The sequence below is a fragment of the Phoenix dactylifera genome, chromosome 4 (assembly GCF_051530095.1).
Source record: "Phoenix dactylifera cultivar Ajwa chromosome 4, Ajwa_hap1_PhDact_Kaust_v1.1, whole genome shotgun sequence".
Lineage (NCBI taxonomy): Eukaryota > Viridiplantae > Streptophyta > Magnoliopsida > Arecales > Arecaceae > Phoenix > Phoenix dactylifera.
Window position 1 is genome coordinate 53,788,237 of NC_143193.1, and position 18,428 is coordinate 53,806,664.

The 18,428-nt window shown below is 38.3% G+C and overlaps 2 protein-coding genes and 1 long non-coding RNA gene across 4 annotated transcripts; 1 reads left to right on the plus strand and 2 right to left on the minus strand.

Moving 5' to 3' along the window:
* Nucleotides 1-103: 103 nt before the first annotated feature.
* On the minus strand, nt 104-8,445 carry LOC103705639 (protein transport protein SEC23 D-like). 2 transcript variants are annotated; one of them, XM_088720636.2, is made up of 14 exons: nt 7,934-8,445; nt 7,764-7,829; nt 6,197-6,289; nt 5,906-6,078; nt 5,534-5,720; nt 5,212-5,357; nt 4,980-5,134; nt 4,416-4,497; nt 4,197-4,312; nt 3,440-3,535; nt 2,558-2,681; nt 1,377-1,651; nt 725-939; nt 104-534 (listed from the first exon to the last, which is right to left on the minus strand). In XM_088720636.2, exons 1-14 carry the CDS (start codon nt 8,259-8,261, stop codon nt 320-322), a joined length of 2,271 nt encoding a protein of 756 aa, XP_088576762.2. In that variant the 5' UTR covers nt 8,262-8,445; the 3' UTR covers nt 104-319. The 2 variants fall into 2 exon arrangements, with proteins under 2 accessions (XP_088576762.2, XP_008787674.3); XM_008789452.6 differs by having other exon boundaries at nt 6,197-6,250; nt 7,934-8,438.
* Nucleotides 8,446-9,514: 1,069 nt separating this feature from the next.
* Nucleotides 9,515-15,696, minus strand: LOC103705664 (uncharacterized). Its single transcript, XM_089930295.1, has 5 exons — nt 15,558-15,696; nt 14,006-14,030; nt 11,141-11,215; nt 10,292-10,396; nt 9,515-10,202 (listed from the first exon to the last, which is right to left on the minus strand). The coding sequence occupies exons 2-5, from the start codon at nt 14,027-14,029 to the stop codon at nt 10,086-10,088; spliced, it is 321 nt and encodes a 106-aa protein (XP_089786421.1). The 5' UTR covers nt 14,030; nt 15,558-15,696; the 3' UTR covers nt 9,515-10,085.
* A 319-nt stretch (nt 15,697-16,015) lies between these two features.
* LOC148702628 (uncharacterized) lies at nt 16,016-18,428 on the plus strand. Its single transcript, XR_016400398.1, has 3 exons — nt 16,016-16,143; nt 17,175-17,216; nt 17,900-18,428. It is a non-coding gene; the product is annotated as an uncharacterized LOC148702628 (long non-coding RNA).

The following is an 18,428-nucleotide window of genomic DNA, read 5'->3' on the forward strand; positions in this document are numbered from 1 at the left end:
GTGATCTCCTCTTGCAGAATAAGCTAGCTTTATATTCTTTTAATCAAGCTGCTTGTGGTCAATGTGGCGGACATACCAAAACACCCTACACAGTCTCAACGCATGTAAAAAGACCTTTCGAACTTCCATTGATTGGGCCTTTTTTTTTTTTTTTGTCTTAATCAATCTACCTTTTAAACATGACTGGACCTGTTCGTAACATATTGAGTATGTCAAGTTAAGCTCTGTGCATAGCTATCTTTTCTGGCTGTTAGATCTTCTGATTTCTATTAGAAAACCAGAAGATTGATTCCACAGTAATTTCTATTTCATCCGGCAGTTATCGTTTGAGGTACTCAGCTACATCTCTCGAGACTTCTTCAAGGAAGGCGACAAAGCCCGTGATACTGGGAAATCCAGTGCCATCGACATCCTGCTCCTCAATAAGATAGCTCTCAAATGCTGTTGTATCATCATGCTGTCCATGGATAAATGTCAGTTTGGGTGTGATGCTTCTCTCTTGCTTTAGTCTATTGATTGTATTGCGCAGAAGGCCTACAAAAGTAACATTCATCCCGACAGAGTTAGCAAATGACTTGATTGCATTGCTAGAAATACTACATCTACTTAGTTCTTATGCTGTCCAGCAATAAGTAGTGACTAATTCTAGATTCTAACGGTGATGATTGGGTTATAATTAGAGGTTAAAGCAAGGTTAAAGCAAAGTTAAAAGATAACATCTTACAATCATGCGGCGGTGGGTAGGGAAGTGATGCATCAGCTGTGGGTGAATAATATACTATAAGATTTGTGAAGGCATCGAGGAAGAATATTGGGCTTCCACTAGTTATCAAAGCAGCGCGACTCAGTGAGTGACGTGGGTATGCTTGTTTATCCGGGGTGGCGAATGACATCAAAACTGGATATATAGCACGCTGAAGGGACGGGGGCTCCAGTGCACTGCACAACAAATATAGCATGAGTACAAATGTTGTGGATGGTCAACAAGAAATAAAAAATAAAAGAATGTAAAATGGCATGGCAACAAATTATTAAGACCTCTACACATGTACTTAGATTCTGTTCACATCATATCTGTACTATTTATTGATCCTTGAATACCCAGGGTTTGTCAGTATTTCTCAGTACACAGCATCAAAGCAAAGTGCAAAATGGCTCAATGTGCCTGCTTGATGCTGTTAGCATATAGTCCAAGCAGTAAGTTGAAAAACTAGAATCCCTGATTGCAACAAACATTTTTTTTGTACTGCGTTAATTTGGTGTATTAATTTTAACAACCAGATCTCATCGTCTTCAGAAAATCCACCCCGATAAAAGTGGCCCGCTATAACATTTCAAAGTTGGTATTATTTCAAGGCGTGAAAAAATATAGATACCTGTAAAGGCATTGCAAATATATCCGATAATCTGGATGAACACCCTCTTCATGAAAGCGGAGAAGAGGACTTCTTAGCAACGCAAATACAAGCCGGGGTAAGGGCTGCAATTGTGGGCATTGCGAGAAGCCAACATCCACATGGGCAATTGAACTTGCATTTTCGTATTGAACAAGTTTATGTGCGTCATTATATTGAGCTGTGAGAATGACTAGCCAATCACGGACCAACAATCTGCTTTCCCTCACACCTTGCTCCAAGGAAGCTAACATTACCTGGAAGCACCAAGTGGTGAAGCAATAAGAATCATAACAGTTAAAACTTGCTCCAACTATTTGCAGAATCTTTTTTGACAGTAACAGGTTAAAATCAAATAAAAGAACCATCCTTCGAAGCACATAATTTACTATTATATATAATGAATAGAGATCTCAGAGAAATTCAACAAAATGATGCATTCTTCATTCAATACAATATAATTGGAAGATAACAAGAAATATCCACAAACAGCAAACAGTTAAACAAGCACCAAGAGCCGAATTCTCCATTGAAACGAAAGCAGAACAGATTCTGCAAAATTATAGATTTGCGGTTGATGACTAATCAGAAACCTGTAACTGCTTATATCTAGGAAGGGTGGCAAAAAGTATAAACCTGACCAAACAGTCATCTTGCTGAAGCAGTTCAGTATGTTTGCAATGCAAATGAAAGTATGCCCTTATATGACACAATCTAAAAATCATAAATATAGCCGACATTATATATTGCATGCACATGGCGTTTCAGCTTAAAGAATATTTCTTGACATATCAAGGGAGCAACTAGCTAACCCAATATATCACTCATCAAGTACATAAAACCATAATATCCTTGGAACCTCGATAAAACCAAATCCCCTCTCTGCCCACAATGGCATTTAAAAAAAATGGATGGAAGAAGTCAAGATACCTACTGTTTGACTTGAAACTGCCAGTTTTTTATTTTATTTTAACTCTGATTACATCATTGTAACAGAGTGATGATAGCTAAATAACTACATTATCAACATCACATCAAAGTTTAGTAAACCAAAATATAAAGAAAAAAAAATCATTGGTCTATTTCAGACATATCTGCATCACACAGTGACAAGGACTATCATATTGTTTTAGCCATTTCAAAAGAATATGGTGACAGAATACCTTGTGAACAAGGATAGACAAAACAACTTCAGAATCAACACTATCATGAAGGTCATTAATATCTCTTGCTGTGCTGTACTGCAGTGTTCGAATCCTCAATCGTCTCTTGAGGGAATGCCTGAATCTGCAGAAAAGTCCATAATTCCAAGATAAACCAGAATAGGAGCTGCAGTAGCATTTTCTTGACAACAATAACAAGTGACATAATATATGAAATCAATTCAATACATTGTAGCACAAAAGAATGAAAATAAAAAGCACACAATACGCATGCAGGGCTCGTATTGAAGGGCTTATATATAGACAATAGACTCAATAATTTACAATCCATGTACAACTTCATATAAAGAATGCAAGTATAAATAAGCTGATATGTCACTATACATGTATGTGAAATGATGTATTACACAATAGGCCTAATACATTTTGTCTAACAAGGATAAGCAATCAACACAGGTCTCCAAGTCCATACTAAGAGGGAGAAATACTACTTTTCATTACTCATATTAAACATATAATACTCGAATTGTCATGTATGTAAACTTTGAATATTTTCTTCTGATAATAATTCTCCATAGGTGATGTCCCTCTCTCTATATCATGATTGCTATATATTTTCTGTCTGACAAGATTTCACTCTTAAATCTTCCAATGCCTGCACTTGATCGAAAGATAGTTTTTTTTCCCAACTTTTAAGTCTCTTTAAATCTTATCGATCTCTTTTTGACATTAGTATCACTGCACTCAGCAATCATGTTAGTCAATCAGTTCATAACACTCTTCTAACATCTCAACTAATGGTACAAATATGAAACTATCAAAAATAAATTATTCAATGCAAAACACTACTCTTAAATTGTAAGAAATTTAATTTAACTATACCTAGTAGCAGAATTCAAGTCAGCATTTGATGTCTCCTCACAAGGCACCACAATTGTATATTTAAATGCAATCTGTATAACAGGAGGGTCTGTATGCCTGTAAACGAACAGTCAGATCAACTGCGTTCAGATACCAAAAAAAGCAATTCACTCTGCAAAAAAGAAAGTAATACTAAATTTCATACTCAGCCGACCCCAAGGTAGCAGAGTGTAAAAACAAAAAGACTCCATCGCAAATCTGGAGCCTAAGGAAACAAGTTATCAGAATAAAGACTGAAAAATTGAGCAATTAGGGAGGCAGCCTTGAAAAAGTTTAGAATGTACAATTAAGATATTGTTCAAAAAGTTTTTTTATTCCTTTTATTCTCATTCTTTTCCCCTTAATCCGTTGCCTTGTCCTCATCCTTGTCTTTTACACCTTTCCTCTGCTTCCTTAATAGAGAGGTTGTAGCAGTTGCGGCTTCCAGACAAAGAACAACAAACGGGAAAAGAAACTTGTGCAACATGCTAGAGCACCCCAACACTACTTAAAATGAAGTCACTCATTCAGTTCAGCATGTTCCTCAAGAAAATTGAGATTTGAAACCAACTATAAGCCCTCCTTTCTAGCATCTAAAATCTGCATCTTTCTGCCTTAAATGTTCTTGCACTAATATATCCAACAAAAGAAAGCATAAACCCACTTCTTCAACAATATATACTGCTAATGACACCTTTGCAAAAGTTTGCTAAGGGTCAGAAGACTAACAAGTACTAACCTGGAAAAACCATCATGGTTTGCAAACTCAAAGTCATAAGCATATGTAGCAAATGAATCACAGCAAATAATGTGTTGAACATTCTCATATTGAGGATCTGGGAAAAAATGACCATGCTGCCAAAAGTAGGGGGAAAAAAACATTAACAGCATGATAACCTTAAATATTTTCACATTAAACAGAATCCAGATGTTTAAAACAATAAGATAGATTGCATACAGCATGACCAGGTTTGAACTCAGAAGATGTTCTTAATCGCAGTACACAGCCAAATGCATATGGACGACTTAACATACGGTACCTGTAAGAGGTGTTAGCTAAGAATTAGATCTCCAATTATGCAGAAAACACAAGAAGTAACAATTAACTGAACTATGAATAAGTCAACAAGCATGTGAAACTTAAGACTAAGCTGTATGGAAATTAGCACTTTGGATACCAGTACCAAACACATGCAAAGACACTTTAAAGTTTAAAGTCTTCCAGGAATGATTACTGCTAAATAAATGGATCACTACCTTATGACTTAAGAAATACGTGTAGGGATTATGTTACACTATCTTTTCTATTAAATACACTATGAACTTTAAAGTCTTCCAGGAATGATTACTGCTAAATAAATGGATCACTACCCTATGACTTAAGAAATACGTGTAGGGATTATGTTACACTATCTTTTCTATTAAATACACTATGAACAACTATTAGTTAAAGAGTTTTAGAATAGAAAACAAAGGGAGTCAAATTTCTACAACTCATCTGTTGATTACATTATGAACTTACATATCCTGAGGAAGTGTTGAATCATCTGTATTTGCATACAAAAACAAAGATCCTCCACTCTCGATACTCAAAAACTTAAGGGAAGCCAAATCTGTATATTCATTGGTCACAGCAAACATGTCCACACAAACACCTGCTTGAACAGCAGCAGCAGCCTGTGATACATCAGTAAGGATTTACAAATTCAAATTGCAGTTCCTGCAGTTATTTACCATACTTCTAATTGACTTACTAGATCTTTATAGAATGGCGTCTGTTCAGGAAGTAATGCAAGGTCCGCATCCTCTCCTTTGCTAGCATACTGCTCCCCATACCTTCTTGTGTCCAACAGCCCTGCTCCATAATCAGGAGGGCCAGACAGAAAAGCAAACACCCTAGCTGCCATCAATTTCAACAATATAAACAATATACTAAATACACCGTCCCACAAATAGATGGCAAAAAAAGGTATAAAACACACAACAACAATATAAAAAAAAACACTTGTGCTTAACAAATTATTACTATACAAAATCAACATAAAATAGTCATATATGATTTGGACTTTACCATACCCAGTGCAAATGTATTTCCATATTCTGAACTCAGGTAACTTATAAGAGCTTCCATTGCTGCACCAAAGCCCCGGCCACCTAGCAATACACCATCTAACCCTTGCCCTGCAGCTGTGGTTCTTTCCCAGGAAGTTGTAGGTTTCAGAGTCTCAAGGGCTGCAGCGATGCGATCCTTACAATTTTCCACCTGTTTCCATATCATTGAATCTCAAGAATTAAAGCAACAAAAGCTGTCCTAGTACAACGGCCTAAAAACATTTTGAATAGAAGAATAATCTGAATTTTAAAGATTCAATAAATAGCTGGAGCATATCCAGAGTCCCTTATAATCTCAATTCAAGATGCTCAATTTGACAATACTCAGTCACGTACAGGAGCCAAAAACGAAAGCAGTGGCATCACATCTTCAAGGTTAACTGGTAATCCACCATCTGAGTCAGGAGGGATAAAAACATTCTTAACAACTGGTATAGCGCCTTGAACATCATACAACCCTATCTTGTGACTGAATGTGACAAGCCCAAATAATGACCCTGGACTAAGAGCTGCATATGTAATATCAACAAATCAGTAAAAATGTAACAAACAGATTGAAATGTAGATAGGTTATATCAGTTGATCATCCCATTGAAGCTACAAAATTACAAAGTTTTTGGCCCTCACCTTCAAGAGCTGCTAGAAGTGCACTCTTGATAAGTTCTAAGAACTCTTCTGAAGCTGCAATAAAATTCAAAGATATTGAGAGAATCCGCAACCCTAAGCACATAATTAATTAGCACAAGGAAGTCATGATGGTGACTACTTAGCAAGTGTGTGGAATGAGTGAATAACTGATCTCAATAGAGAGAAATGACGATGATATAGCATAATGTTACGCAATAAAGTCTTGATATTTCAAATTTGCTACTTGATGATCGTTGAGAAAACACACACACACACATGATAATACCATCAAGGAATTTGCAATATTCTCAATTGACATGCACAAAAATTTCTACTGAACAACAAAAATCATATGGGAGTTCATCTTACTTTTAAATCAGTTATGCTTCACTGAGCAATATTGCCAATTTTTTCTTGATTTCCCAAATGGACAAACTGAAATACCCTCTGATTCTTAAGAAGATTTGTAATTTAAGAGATATTTTGAATAGGTTATAGCAAAGATAGCTTTTTATAATGTTGTTATACTTGGTTCTCTCCATACCTGAGCAATCATATGGAGGAATAAACAAGCAACGATGTGTTACTAAATAAGTGAATCATATAAGGACCATCAACTTTGTTAAACAGGTTCGATTGCTTGAACTGGTCTTTGAGTTGGAACAGATTTAAAGATACTAATGGGGCAAACTGGCAAAATCTGGAAGGACCATGTTGGATGACAGAGTGATCCAGCGCTTGTCTGGATAATTCTTTTGCTGCATTTTATCAAAAATTTGCAAGTCTGGCAAAAAAAGATTGTACAGAGACCTCTTGAAAGGTCTGGTGATGAAGAACAGGCAGCATAATCTCTTGCGCTCAAGAACCTAAAAGAGAAGCGGCATAGTAAGCGTGGGGTTTCAGGTACCTATAAATATGGTGAATGGATTACACAAGTTTAGGACAACAGGATCCTCATGAAGCTTACAAAAAACAGTAGCAGTAATATTAAGGGAGACCAAGGTAGCTTTCCCCGAAGGTCAACATGAACTACTATGTGGCACATGCAAAGGAGGTTATTTCTAGTCACTAAGTGAGAAAGAAAGGTGGTTACATTCTTAAAAATGAATTTGAGAAAGCTGGTGGTCATATCAGCTGGCTTTTTTTTGTTTTATTGCACGCTAAGTTTTTTTTTTTTTTTTGTTAGTCAAAGATGGTAAGCAGAATGAGATTACTGTTTCTAGGTGTCTGTAAGCTCAAGATTTCTAAGGATTTTATTTTAATTGACAGGTTACAAATTTATAAACCATCTCGCCCTTTCTCGATTCCTCTTCATGTTCTTGGTAGATATTATTTCGTAGATGCCTCTTATATACAGTCAATAATCCTAGACCAGGCCCTTAAAGGGGATGCTCCCTTCCCATGTTGTAGCTCCTTTTTTATCAACAATCAAGAAAACTGTTGAAATCTCGCCAGGCTTCATCCATTTCTCGAAGAAATTAAGCATAATTATGGAAGGAAACCCTATAAGACTTCACAGATTCAACAAATTATACAAAAGGAAACACGGTCAAGGATCAGATCTTACATGACAAGTCCACAGCCGCAACATAGACTGGACGCGCCTGCAACGCATCACTCGCAGATCCCTCAACTACAGCAAAAGATATATAGATTCCCTTCTATCAGATCGATCAAATTACTCACTAAACTTTACTGATCAAACCCTAGAAATTCTAGAGACGACGGATTTTTCACCTGGGATCTCGAGATCGATGAAGGAAGAGCGCATCTCCGCGCAGGCCTGGGGCTGGGAGTAGCGGTCGATGGCCTCGGAGGTGAGGCCGTTGAGGGAGCCGCAGAGGGCGCAGCTCCACGACCAGTGGTCGAGCTCGCAGTGGCTGTTGAAGTAGCCCCAGCAATTCTCGCAGCGGGGGAGGAGGTGGCCGTCCGATCCGTACGCCGCCGGGTTCCCGTGCTCGTCCACCGCCGCGAACGGCGTCACGGTGAGCGCCCAAGGTATCCCGCACGACTCCTGGGCCTCCGCATCGACGGGGAAGCGGGAGAGGCACGCTCGAACCGCCATCGGCGAGACCTTCGCAAGCTTCGAATGGGGAGAAAGATGAACGAATTGGAGATTTGTCGGGGCATTTATCGGAATAGAAATTGGATACCTTGAATATTTATCGGAATAGAAATTGGAGACCTTGATATTTTCACTCCAATTTCGTTTCCCATTTAATGGATCGGTTATTTTGGCATGTAACACCTTTCATTATCATGTATTTGTGAGAAACCCTTCGTTTTGTTTATTACTGAATCTTGAATTGAGATACCCTGTCTCGTGATTTTGCAGAAAGAGTTCAGATTAGTTTTTTCAGAAAAATACATATTTAAAGATTCCTAAACAATTGTGCCACTACATTTAAGTATGAAATAAATAATGCACATTTACTAAATAATATAATATTTATTAAATAACCAATATATGTGATACATATTTACCTAAAAAGAAAGTTGTCCACAAAACCTTAAATATGTATCATCATGTGAACTAAATAATCTAATATTTTCTATAACACCAATAATTAGGTAGATTTTTCATGCAAAATTTACTATATATTACTACCAAAGAACAATATAAAGAAGTTTTATTATTCAACTAGCATGCCTTTCTGTTTCTCTCCATTTTTGAATTACGAGAAATTTTGACTTCGGTCATAGTTAAACTTAGTAATGATAAAAAAAAAAAAAAAAGAAAACTTGCCCTACCCTCATTTCCTCTTTATGTAACACTTGGTTCCTATAGCCCTACCATAAGCCCATCTAGCTTTAGTTTCCTAATGTACTAGATCACAATGGATCAAAAAGCCTGACACGATCATAAGATCCTTTTGGGTACTCATGAGCTCCCTATGTTCATGGCACAAATGGCTGAGAGGTACAGCGCCGCTGCATGGATGGGAGCTTCCTTTTAACTCATAGATACCTTTGACTAATTCTCAGCGGCAAAAAGACACTGGTGCGCATTTAGGTCCATGATCAGTGTAGCAATTTATTCTAATCTTAAGCAGTGGCAGGTGGGCAAACATGAGGAGCAAGGTCAATAGATTGTGGATGGCAAGGAAGAACTCTTTTTGATGAAAGTGGATGGCAAGGAACTTGGGGTCAGCGGTGGTCTTGAGGCAGGTGACCTCAAATTGCTTCGGATCGAGCTTGCAGAGAAAAGGTGATCATAAAGATGCATGTGAAGCAAAACATCCTCCAAGGACTTTGGCTTTTCATACGTAGGGGCATGAGGCGATCGTATTTGCTGCAGGAACACTATAAACAAATATAGAGTAAAATTTACGGGACCTTAACTAATTGTGTCCAACTGACAGACCATGACCGAATTCCGGGATACATGCAAGAGACTTGGAAACTCAGTGAGAATCCTAACAACTATCATGGCTTTTACCAAGAACATCTCGCAGACGAGTTAACCGTCGTTAACACACACAGCTTTCTTGTGACCTTTACCTGCTCAGGGAAACAAGAAGATAAAGAACAGAACAAGTTCAGCTTCATCACCGGAGTATGAGATAAAGGTAGGTATTCCTTTGGGCTGCGCAGGAAGACGCTTAGGCTTGTATAAGTATTCTATTTTATAAACCCTAAACCCTCGATCCTAAACCCTAAACCCAACTCTTGACATTGAGATGTCTGGTGCCAATTCCCATATTGAAATAACGTAAAATACTATCAACGTGCTCTGACCAAGTTTCCTGAAGGCTTGGTTGCGGCTGAGAATACCATGAAATAATTTTCAATTAGGATAACAACTCATACTCAAAAGCAAGGGCAAGAAGATCAAAACAAATTGCCGAACAGAGAAATCTCTTATGTTGTGGTTCTCAAGAGGCTCAACTCATTTGGGATTCCTGAGAACAATGATAACAGAGTCCCCACGGAGGAACATCTTGCTGAAGAATCTATCGTTGTTGATGGGGAGTGCTTTTTTCTTGCCTTTACCTGTCTTTGGTATCTATACAAAAAATCAAAAGAGTCTTAATCATGAGCAAAATAACAACAAATAATGGAAAAATAATAATATTCTAAGAGTGCTAAAATCACCTCAGTCCACATCTCCCTGACATTCTCAAGAACCATGTTACAGTGACGATCAAAGGCCCTGACACGGCCGAGTAGTTTCTTGTTGTTCCGACAATTAATGAGCACCTGAGGCAAAAGAGTTCAGTATGGATCAGCTGAATTTACTAGTTTATAAGATAATAGTGTAAAGCTGAGAAGCATGAGTTGACTTCGCCCACAGGAATATAAAGGCCAACATTTTTTGCAATCAGATAGTATAAGTACAAAAGCAACATCCATTAAAGGGCTCCAATATTGTTGTTGACTTGAAATAGCCAAATCACCATCTGCTAGCGTTAACTGGCCTTGAGGTTAAATGATGTTAACATCAAGAACTACAATCTAGATTAAATTAAATAACTACCAACAAGCCAAATCATCAACTGCTAGCAGTACTGAGCTTTCTGTTTATATCTTTAATATCGACGCGTACAATTTAAAATTTATCAGTAACTTAAATTAGCTTACTTTTGTAATGTCATCTGAGTAACAGCTTCAATCAAATACACTAAAGAAACATAAGGATGACATAGCCACTACTGTATTAATAGATATATTTTGCTTGACCTGGACCATAAATCATGTACAATAGCCCACATAAAAATTTCTCTGAGATTCATCCTATGCCACTCAATTTTCTTATAGCCAAACTAACACCTGCAAGCATGATACTTGTTAACATGGACACTCTTTTACATAATCAGTCATGACTGTTTAAAAGTACATTGTTAAATCAGCAAGCATAGAAATATTTATGCAGGCTAACTAGTGGAAAAATTTGTTTTCTTTTACTACGCAGAGACATGTTCAAGAAAAGAAGAAACCTCTTACCTGGGTGTTGTTTTTGACACTCATCATCAAAACAGAGAGAGGACCTGTGTTAAATTCCTCTTCCTCTTTCTTAACCTGTCACAGATGTGATGATTTAGCAGTAGCATGATAGCATGTTTGCAATGTTATACATGCATTAACATACTGTAAACTGTAAAATTATGTACAGAGAGGCATGATCGCCACTGAGCTAACATATGGAACAAGGGATTGCCTCCCTGGTTAACCGCTTATTCATTGTTGCTTTCTACAGCACTTTAAACCGGTATTCATACTGGGCATTGGTGCAAACCAACTGCATTCAAGTTGACCTTCTATTCTGACAGAAATCTATGCTCACAATGTACATATATACCTGTTTTAAAAGATAAAATACATGTAATATGTAGAATTTTCTTTCAAGTTATTTAAAATCGTAAAAGTTTTATTTGAGAACAAGAGCGAAATCCAACAATCTTTTCTGGACAATAGTCACAAGTTCAGCATTTAGGAACAATTTAGCTAGAAGGAATGATCCTGATCTGGAAAAAAGCTGGAAAATTTCTCAAAAGCTCAGAAAGGGTTCGCATAAGCAAAGCTAGGAATAAAAGAACAAATTTGTTTAAAAAAATGCAATCTCTTTAAGATATTTGTATACTTATTTACTTAAACATAAGTATAGGAGAGGCAATAATAAAAAATGAATCTAAAAGCATTGCCACCAACAACAGTATATAGCAAGGTTCGCCATCACGATACCGGACCCCATGCCAGTATCATCCTATTATAGTGTTGATATACAGCATGGTACGGTAAGATTCGGCATACCAAGTATGGTACGGTACCACATACCGGTTCGGTACCAGTTCAGTACCGGTATGGTATGATACCGACCAATCTGGCAAATGTTGGTATATAGTATTATTAGTTTGTGGCACATAACGAATTCTTAAGCAAGTTGTGAATGAACTGTAAGATCCATGTAAAATTCAAGAATAATTGAATAATTCTGGATTCATCTGTTTATAAAGAGTAATTCATTGGCCAAAAGGAAAACTGAAGAAGGATTCAAGAATTTCTCAATAATTCCAAAAATAATATTGCTATGTTCTGGACCACCTTTTTCAACATAAAAGAACTGCTTGAAACTTACATCTGATTCATATGTCAAATTGAAATGAATGCACAGATTAGACACTGACAATTAGCAATGCAGAATGTTTCACTGACAACAAACAAACCAAACACAATGCTGCTAATTCTTGATCCATGTAAAATTCAAGAATAATTGAATAATTCTGGATTCATCTGTTTATAAAGAGTAATTCATTGGCCAAAAGGAAAACTGAAGAAGGATTCAAGAATTTCTCAATAATTCCAAAAATAATATTGCTGTGTTCTGGACCACCTTTTTCAACATAAAAGAACTGCTTGAAACTTACATCTGATTCATATGTCAAATTGAAATGAATGCACAGATTAGACACCGACAATTAGCAATTCAGAATGTTTCACTGACAAGAAACAAACCAAACACAATGCTGCTAATAGTGTGCAGACTCTGTGCTTTCATAATATCACATTTATATTTAGTTTCAACAAATTTATATTGTTTGCTAGGAAAAAGAAAAGAATCTTCGAGTTTTGATTCATTTATCTTTTAAATTTGCTATGAACAACCACATATCAATATCTGGTATAAATTTTGGGTTACAAGAAAAAAAGATATATATATACTTCATATGCTATCAACCGCTAGGTTGAAAATACATATTTTCGGCTTGCCTTGCTTCAAGTCCAGAGGTTAGTTCAAAAACTGCCTTGTGGCTCATAGTGGGAGCTACATAAATTGAGGCATGCACATCACATATAGAAGCTCACAGATGGGGCAGCCTTGCTCCTCATGCTATGACTTTTAAGCCTGTGTCTTATTGCTGAGCCTTACCCCTTGTTTCATGGAGTACTAAGGGCCTTTTCTTTCCCTTCTAAACAATGTATATATAAGACAAAACATATGCTTTAGCAGCAATGGCAAGTTAAAATTGCTATTCAAGTTGGGCTCATAGATGAACTAACCCATGATGGGCATATAGCAAGGACCGGCCCTAAGCTTGTTCTATGTTTTTTTTTCACACTTTTCATGGACAAAAGTACCACAAATAATTAAATTTGGCCACAGTGCATGATATGTTCAAACATGATGTTCTAGGTGATGCAATGATCAACATGAAAATTCTAAGTGCTGACTAAAATTATGGGGGGTGGCTTTTATGGGCAGGGATACAGCTAAAATCTCGTAAATGGACTTCAATTATTGCAGAAATAGGAGTGAGAAGCTGGATCAGTATTAATTGATGGCCAAGAGCTTGCTGATGTCTCTTGGAGAAAAGGATGGAGAGAGAATTACAAATGGGAAGCTTCTGGTATAAACCAGACATTTTAGAGAAGGCTTGCTAGTTGTGAATAATTTACTTTCTGGAAATGGTGGAGAATGCCGCCAAAATTTATTCGCCACAAATCAAGTCATTTGAGCATAAGAGCAATACCTCACACCTAAAAATCCCCAACAGAATGAAACAACAAAAGTGGCCAGCAGACCCTAAAAAAAGAGTATAAACAAAACACAAAAGAGAGAAAGAGAGAGAAACTCAAGTTTTGTGTATTCCTACAAGCATGCATTTTAAATTTCTGATTATTTAAATTCCTTCTCTTGTCATCTATGAGACTTATACAAACTTTTATAAGGTAAGTGTACCCTTGGCTATTCTTCAAATAATGAGGTTTAAGATAATCCAATCTCACAACTCGCCAGGACATATCTTAAATTTTTACAAATAAAAAACAATAAAAGCATCCTACCTATGTATTAATGTTCAAATAACTTACACTGGCATCCTCCTCCATTGACATGCTGCAAAAGTGAAAAAAGAACCAGTATTAGAACAATGTAATTATATCTCACATGGCTATTTGTAAAATTATTAGCAGATATAATCAAGAGAATACAGTTTATGATGAAACACAAAATATGATTTGAAAATTGAAATACCATGAGATGTCAAAAGTGTCCTTGAAAAAATGATTCAGATGTGTAGGTAAAAGTGCATATGAACTCAAAGTATGCAGACTGCAATGTTTCCTTCCACTGAAAGGGCATAAACAAATCATATGCACTTAAAGAGTACTTTTACAAGGCAAGGGTGTCAATGAAGTAAATCAAACAGCTGTTGTTTAGAAAGGGATAACACAAATCCACACTTATTATTTAGAAAGGAAGAATACAAGTGTAATGGACTTTGTTAAAGAAGAAAGTTGGTTTCATAATATCTTATATTAAATTCTACAAAGATAACATGTCTTTACATGAAGCAAAGGTCTCAAATTATGACCATCCAATAAAAGGCTCTGGGCACCTTGCAGAAACTCCAATATCTTTTTTCCTTTTTGTGTCATTTTTCCCATTTCTAATAGGATGGAAGTTACAAAGGCCTCGAGGATCATGGTTGGCTTAAAGTTCCTTCATCATGGATTTCCATCATTAGTGTCCCAGCAGTGCCTTAATCAGCATGTCGCACAACCATATGTCAGTTGCATGCCAGTTTTTGCCATGCCACGGAGCTAGGGTGCCCCAAGCACTAGCCTGACAGGCATAATAAGTCAGTGCCAGGTCAGCATGTTGCCAGCATGCAGCCACTTAATACCATGATCCCTAGTTAATCAAGAAAGTTATTGCAACTAATAAAATAGGGTTTTCTTGAGAAGCGGAAACATTATTATGAACAGATATATTCCTGAAATTTCCCTACTTTTGTAATATGTTGAGTGCAGGAACTAGGTGTTTTGGGTCTTTCCATGCAGGCTGTTATGAAGCTCAATTTTGCGATCTCTCTTCTTATATACTCATTTCTACCTTTCCCTTTCTTTTGATATTCTACTAATCCTTGCAACCAAAAAGCCATTAGGATATCACTTCTCACCTTATCCGGTCAATACGAAATGACGTGCCCAGTGCACTTTAGAATTATCGAAGAACCTCATCTTTTCTCTTTATATATATATATATATATATATATATAGTTAGGATTAGATTCGTGAACCTCCAAGCTCTTCAGTCTTCACTGAAGTCTATGATGCTCCATGGTTTGAAGTTTTAGTAAAATCTAAAAGGTTCAAATCCAGCTACATGACGAATGAAACCAAGAACCAACTTTAACCCCCTTTTTGATTATTCCAGTCTTCAATCTTTAGTCCAGTATCGAAAAGAAAGAATCACAGATTTTTCCAATTCTCAACCATCTAAGCTTGGTCTGACAAGCAGTTTTTTTCTACGGAAAGCGCGACCGTCTGCAATTTAATCCTTCAAAACCAAACGACAGAAAAAAAGATGGGAAACACATGGTGCAAAAGAACCCCAAAATTTCGAGTTTCGTTGACCTACTGTAGAAAGAAAAGCTACATTTCTCCATATGCCTTTTGTTCAGCCGGAAAATCTTCCAATTCGCATAACCCGTCGCACCCCCTAAAAATCCGCCTTCCCTTCAGAAAACCACACCCATTTCCAGTCCAATCGATTAAAAACTCTAAATTTCAGACGAAAAAATAATTACAATAAGAACAGAGTCCAGAACTCGATGTTGTTCCGAGCCCTAGAAGAACAGATAGAAAAGAAGAAGAAGAAAGAGGATCAGAACGAAGAAAGTGTGAAGACCCGAATTGGGCCCATCCTAGGGCCCAACGAACTGAAGTCGGCAAGGTGTGCCGACTTCAGTTGAGTCATCGTGGTCTCCCCACGATGACCACGCCGGCCGAATGGCCAGCGAATCCCCCGCAAGCCCCCCCCTCTTCCCTCTTTCCCTCTTTCCCTCTCCCTCTCTCCCTCACTCTCTCTCTCTCTCTCTCCCTTTCTCTTTTCTCTGAGAGCCCATCCCTTCCCCTTCTTTTCCCCTCTTTTGAGAAGATCGCCGGAGCCCGTCGTCGCCGGAGCCGCCATCGCCGCCAGGGAAACCACTCGTCGACGACCGGAGGTGAGCAAGACAGCATGGATCTATTTTTTTTGTGGATTTAAGGGAGAGAAATGATGGGGGATCAGTCGGTTTCACTTCCCCTGTTTCGGGGGAAGTTTTTGATGAATTTCGGCCGGCCGACGGAGGCCGGCCGGGGTCAATCCGGCCGAAACGAGTTCGGCCGGAGGTGGGTGAACGGGGGCCGGGCTTCCAGCCCCGGTCTCCCTCTCTTTCCTCCCTTTTCTTCCTCCCTCTCTCTCCTTCTTCTCTTCTTCTTCCCTTCCGTCGCCTGTGACCGTGGGGTGACCGACGGCGGCTGGCCGAGCGCCGCCGCCGAGGGCCACGGTCGGCCGCCGAGGGCCGACCGGAGCCACCAGCCACCCCCCCCCCTTCTTCCTTTCTTCTTCTTCTCTCCTTCTTCTTCCTCTTCTCCTCCTTTTTTTTCTTCTTCTTCTTCTTCTTCTTCTTCTTCTTCCGGCTGGGTGCTTTCCTTGCATCGTTTTCCGTGCCCTATTGGTGTCTCAAACCACACAAATGAACTTTGGGTGTTTCCCTTGCATCAATTTCCGTGCTATGTTGGTGTCACAAACCAGACGCAAATGAACTTTGATTTGATTGAACCATCTTCTGACTGTGGATTTGGTCTAGACTTGGGTTGGTCTAATTTGAGTGTAATCTGGTTTGTTAAGCTTGATCTAATCTGGGCTGATCAGAGCTGGTTTGGTGTGGGCCGGTTTGATCTAGATCTGTAATGTGGTTTGGTTCAATTGGGCCTAATCTGGGTTGGGCTGAGTTGAACCTAATTGGATCTGTGGGCTGGGTTGGTTTGGGCCCGAAATCTGATTTGGACCTGATACCTGGTTTGGTTCAATTGGGCCTAATCTGTTTTGGGCCACAATTGACTTGGGTTTAAAGGGTTCTGATTTTAGGATCTATGTTTGATCTTAGGGGGCCCATTCTTAGATCCATGAACTTAGGAGTTTAAGGGTTTGAAAAATTGTTTAAATTATGTTTCTTAGTTAATTAAATAATTAATATATATGTTTAACCAGGGGTTCGTGATATCTGTGGCAGGGATTTTTAAGCGATCCCAGGTAGGTGACCTATTGCTTTAAAGTAGAATTTTAACATGTATCTTGCATATATCGATGTTATGATTTATTATTGGCATTATGTGTTAGATTTAAAATTAAATATTTAATTTCATAAATTGTTATGTGCTTTACTGTTGGGAGTATAATTATGACTTTGAAATAGAAAGTTGATTTATTGATTTTTAAAATCCGCGTGACTATAGTCTAGGCCCCGCCAATGGGATGATACGTTGGCCCTGTCGACTTGTACTGAGGAACTAGTTCCGACACCGCGACCACCGGTGATAGAATAGTGGCGGCACAGGGGTGCATTTTGCTCTTCGGAGCGGCTCAGTGGAGCGTGAGTTTGGCACCAGGGGGTGCGGCACAGTGGTGCGTTGGCTCAGTGGAGCATGAGTTTGGCACCAAGGGGTGCGGCACAGTGGTGCGTTGGCTCAGTGGAGCGGCTCTTCGGAGAGTTGTATTGGCACTTCGGTGTAACCATGCCACTGGGTGATGTGGCCGTAGTCATGCGGTTGAGTTATTTTGAGTCTCGGATTGGGTTTACAGATTATTATGTGGATTTTTGGATTTATGTGTTTAGCTGCTTTTATATGCATTATGACATGTTATATGACGACTTTATTGCATGATGTCGCCTACTGAGCTGTTAGCTCACTCCTACTATTTACATTTTTTTACAGGTGATGATATGTGACTATGGGGATTACGGGGTGGAGTGATCATGATGTAGTTAGCTAGTAGATATTGACTTTTTCTTTTGACTTATGTATATATGGACATTTGATCTGAAAACTGGAATTTTATTTTTAATTAGTTATTAATAGTTGATCTGATTTATCTGCCTTGCGTGCCTGCGGGGTCCGCCCTGCAGGTGCGCGGCGTCTGCTCGCGCCCCGGGCCCCCGGGTTCGGGGCGTGACAGATTTATTGGTATCAGAGCTTAAGGTTAAGTTATCCTAGGGTTTAGGTTCAGGTAAGTGTGAGTGGGGAATTATGATAGAAAAACTATCAAAGCCTTGGTTTATAGTCACTTGAGATTGTAACATGAATGATATTATAACCTACGGCTTAAGACCACTAGGGACTGTAGGCTTAATGGCATTAGAGTTTGACGTTTAAGATCATTAGGGATTGTGACATAAATATATCATAGCTTAAGGTTATGATCAATTGGGACATGACAATTATATTTGGTGCTTAAGGTGTAAGA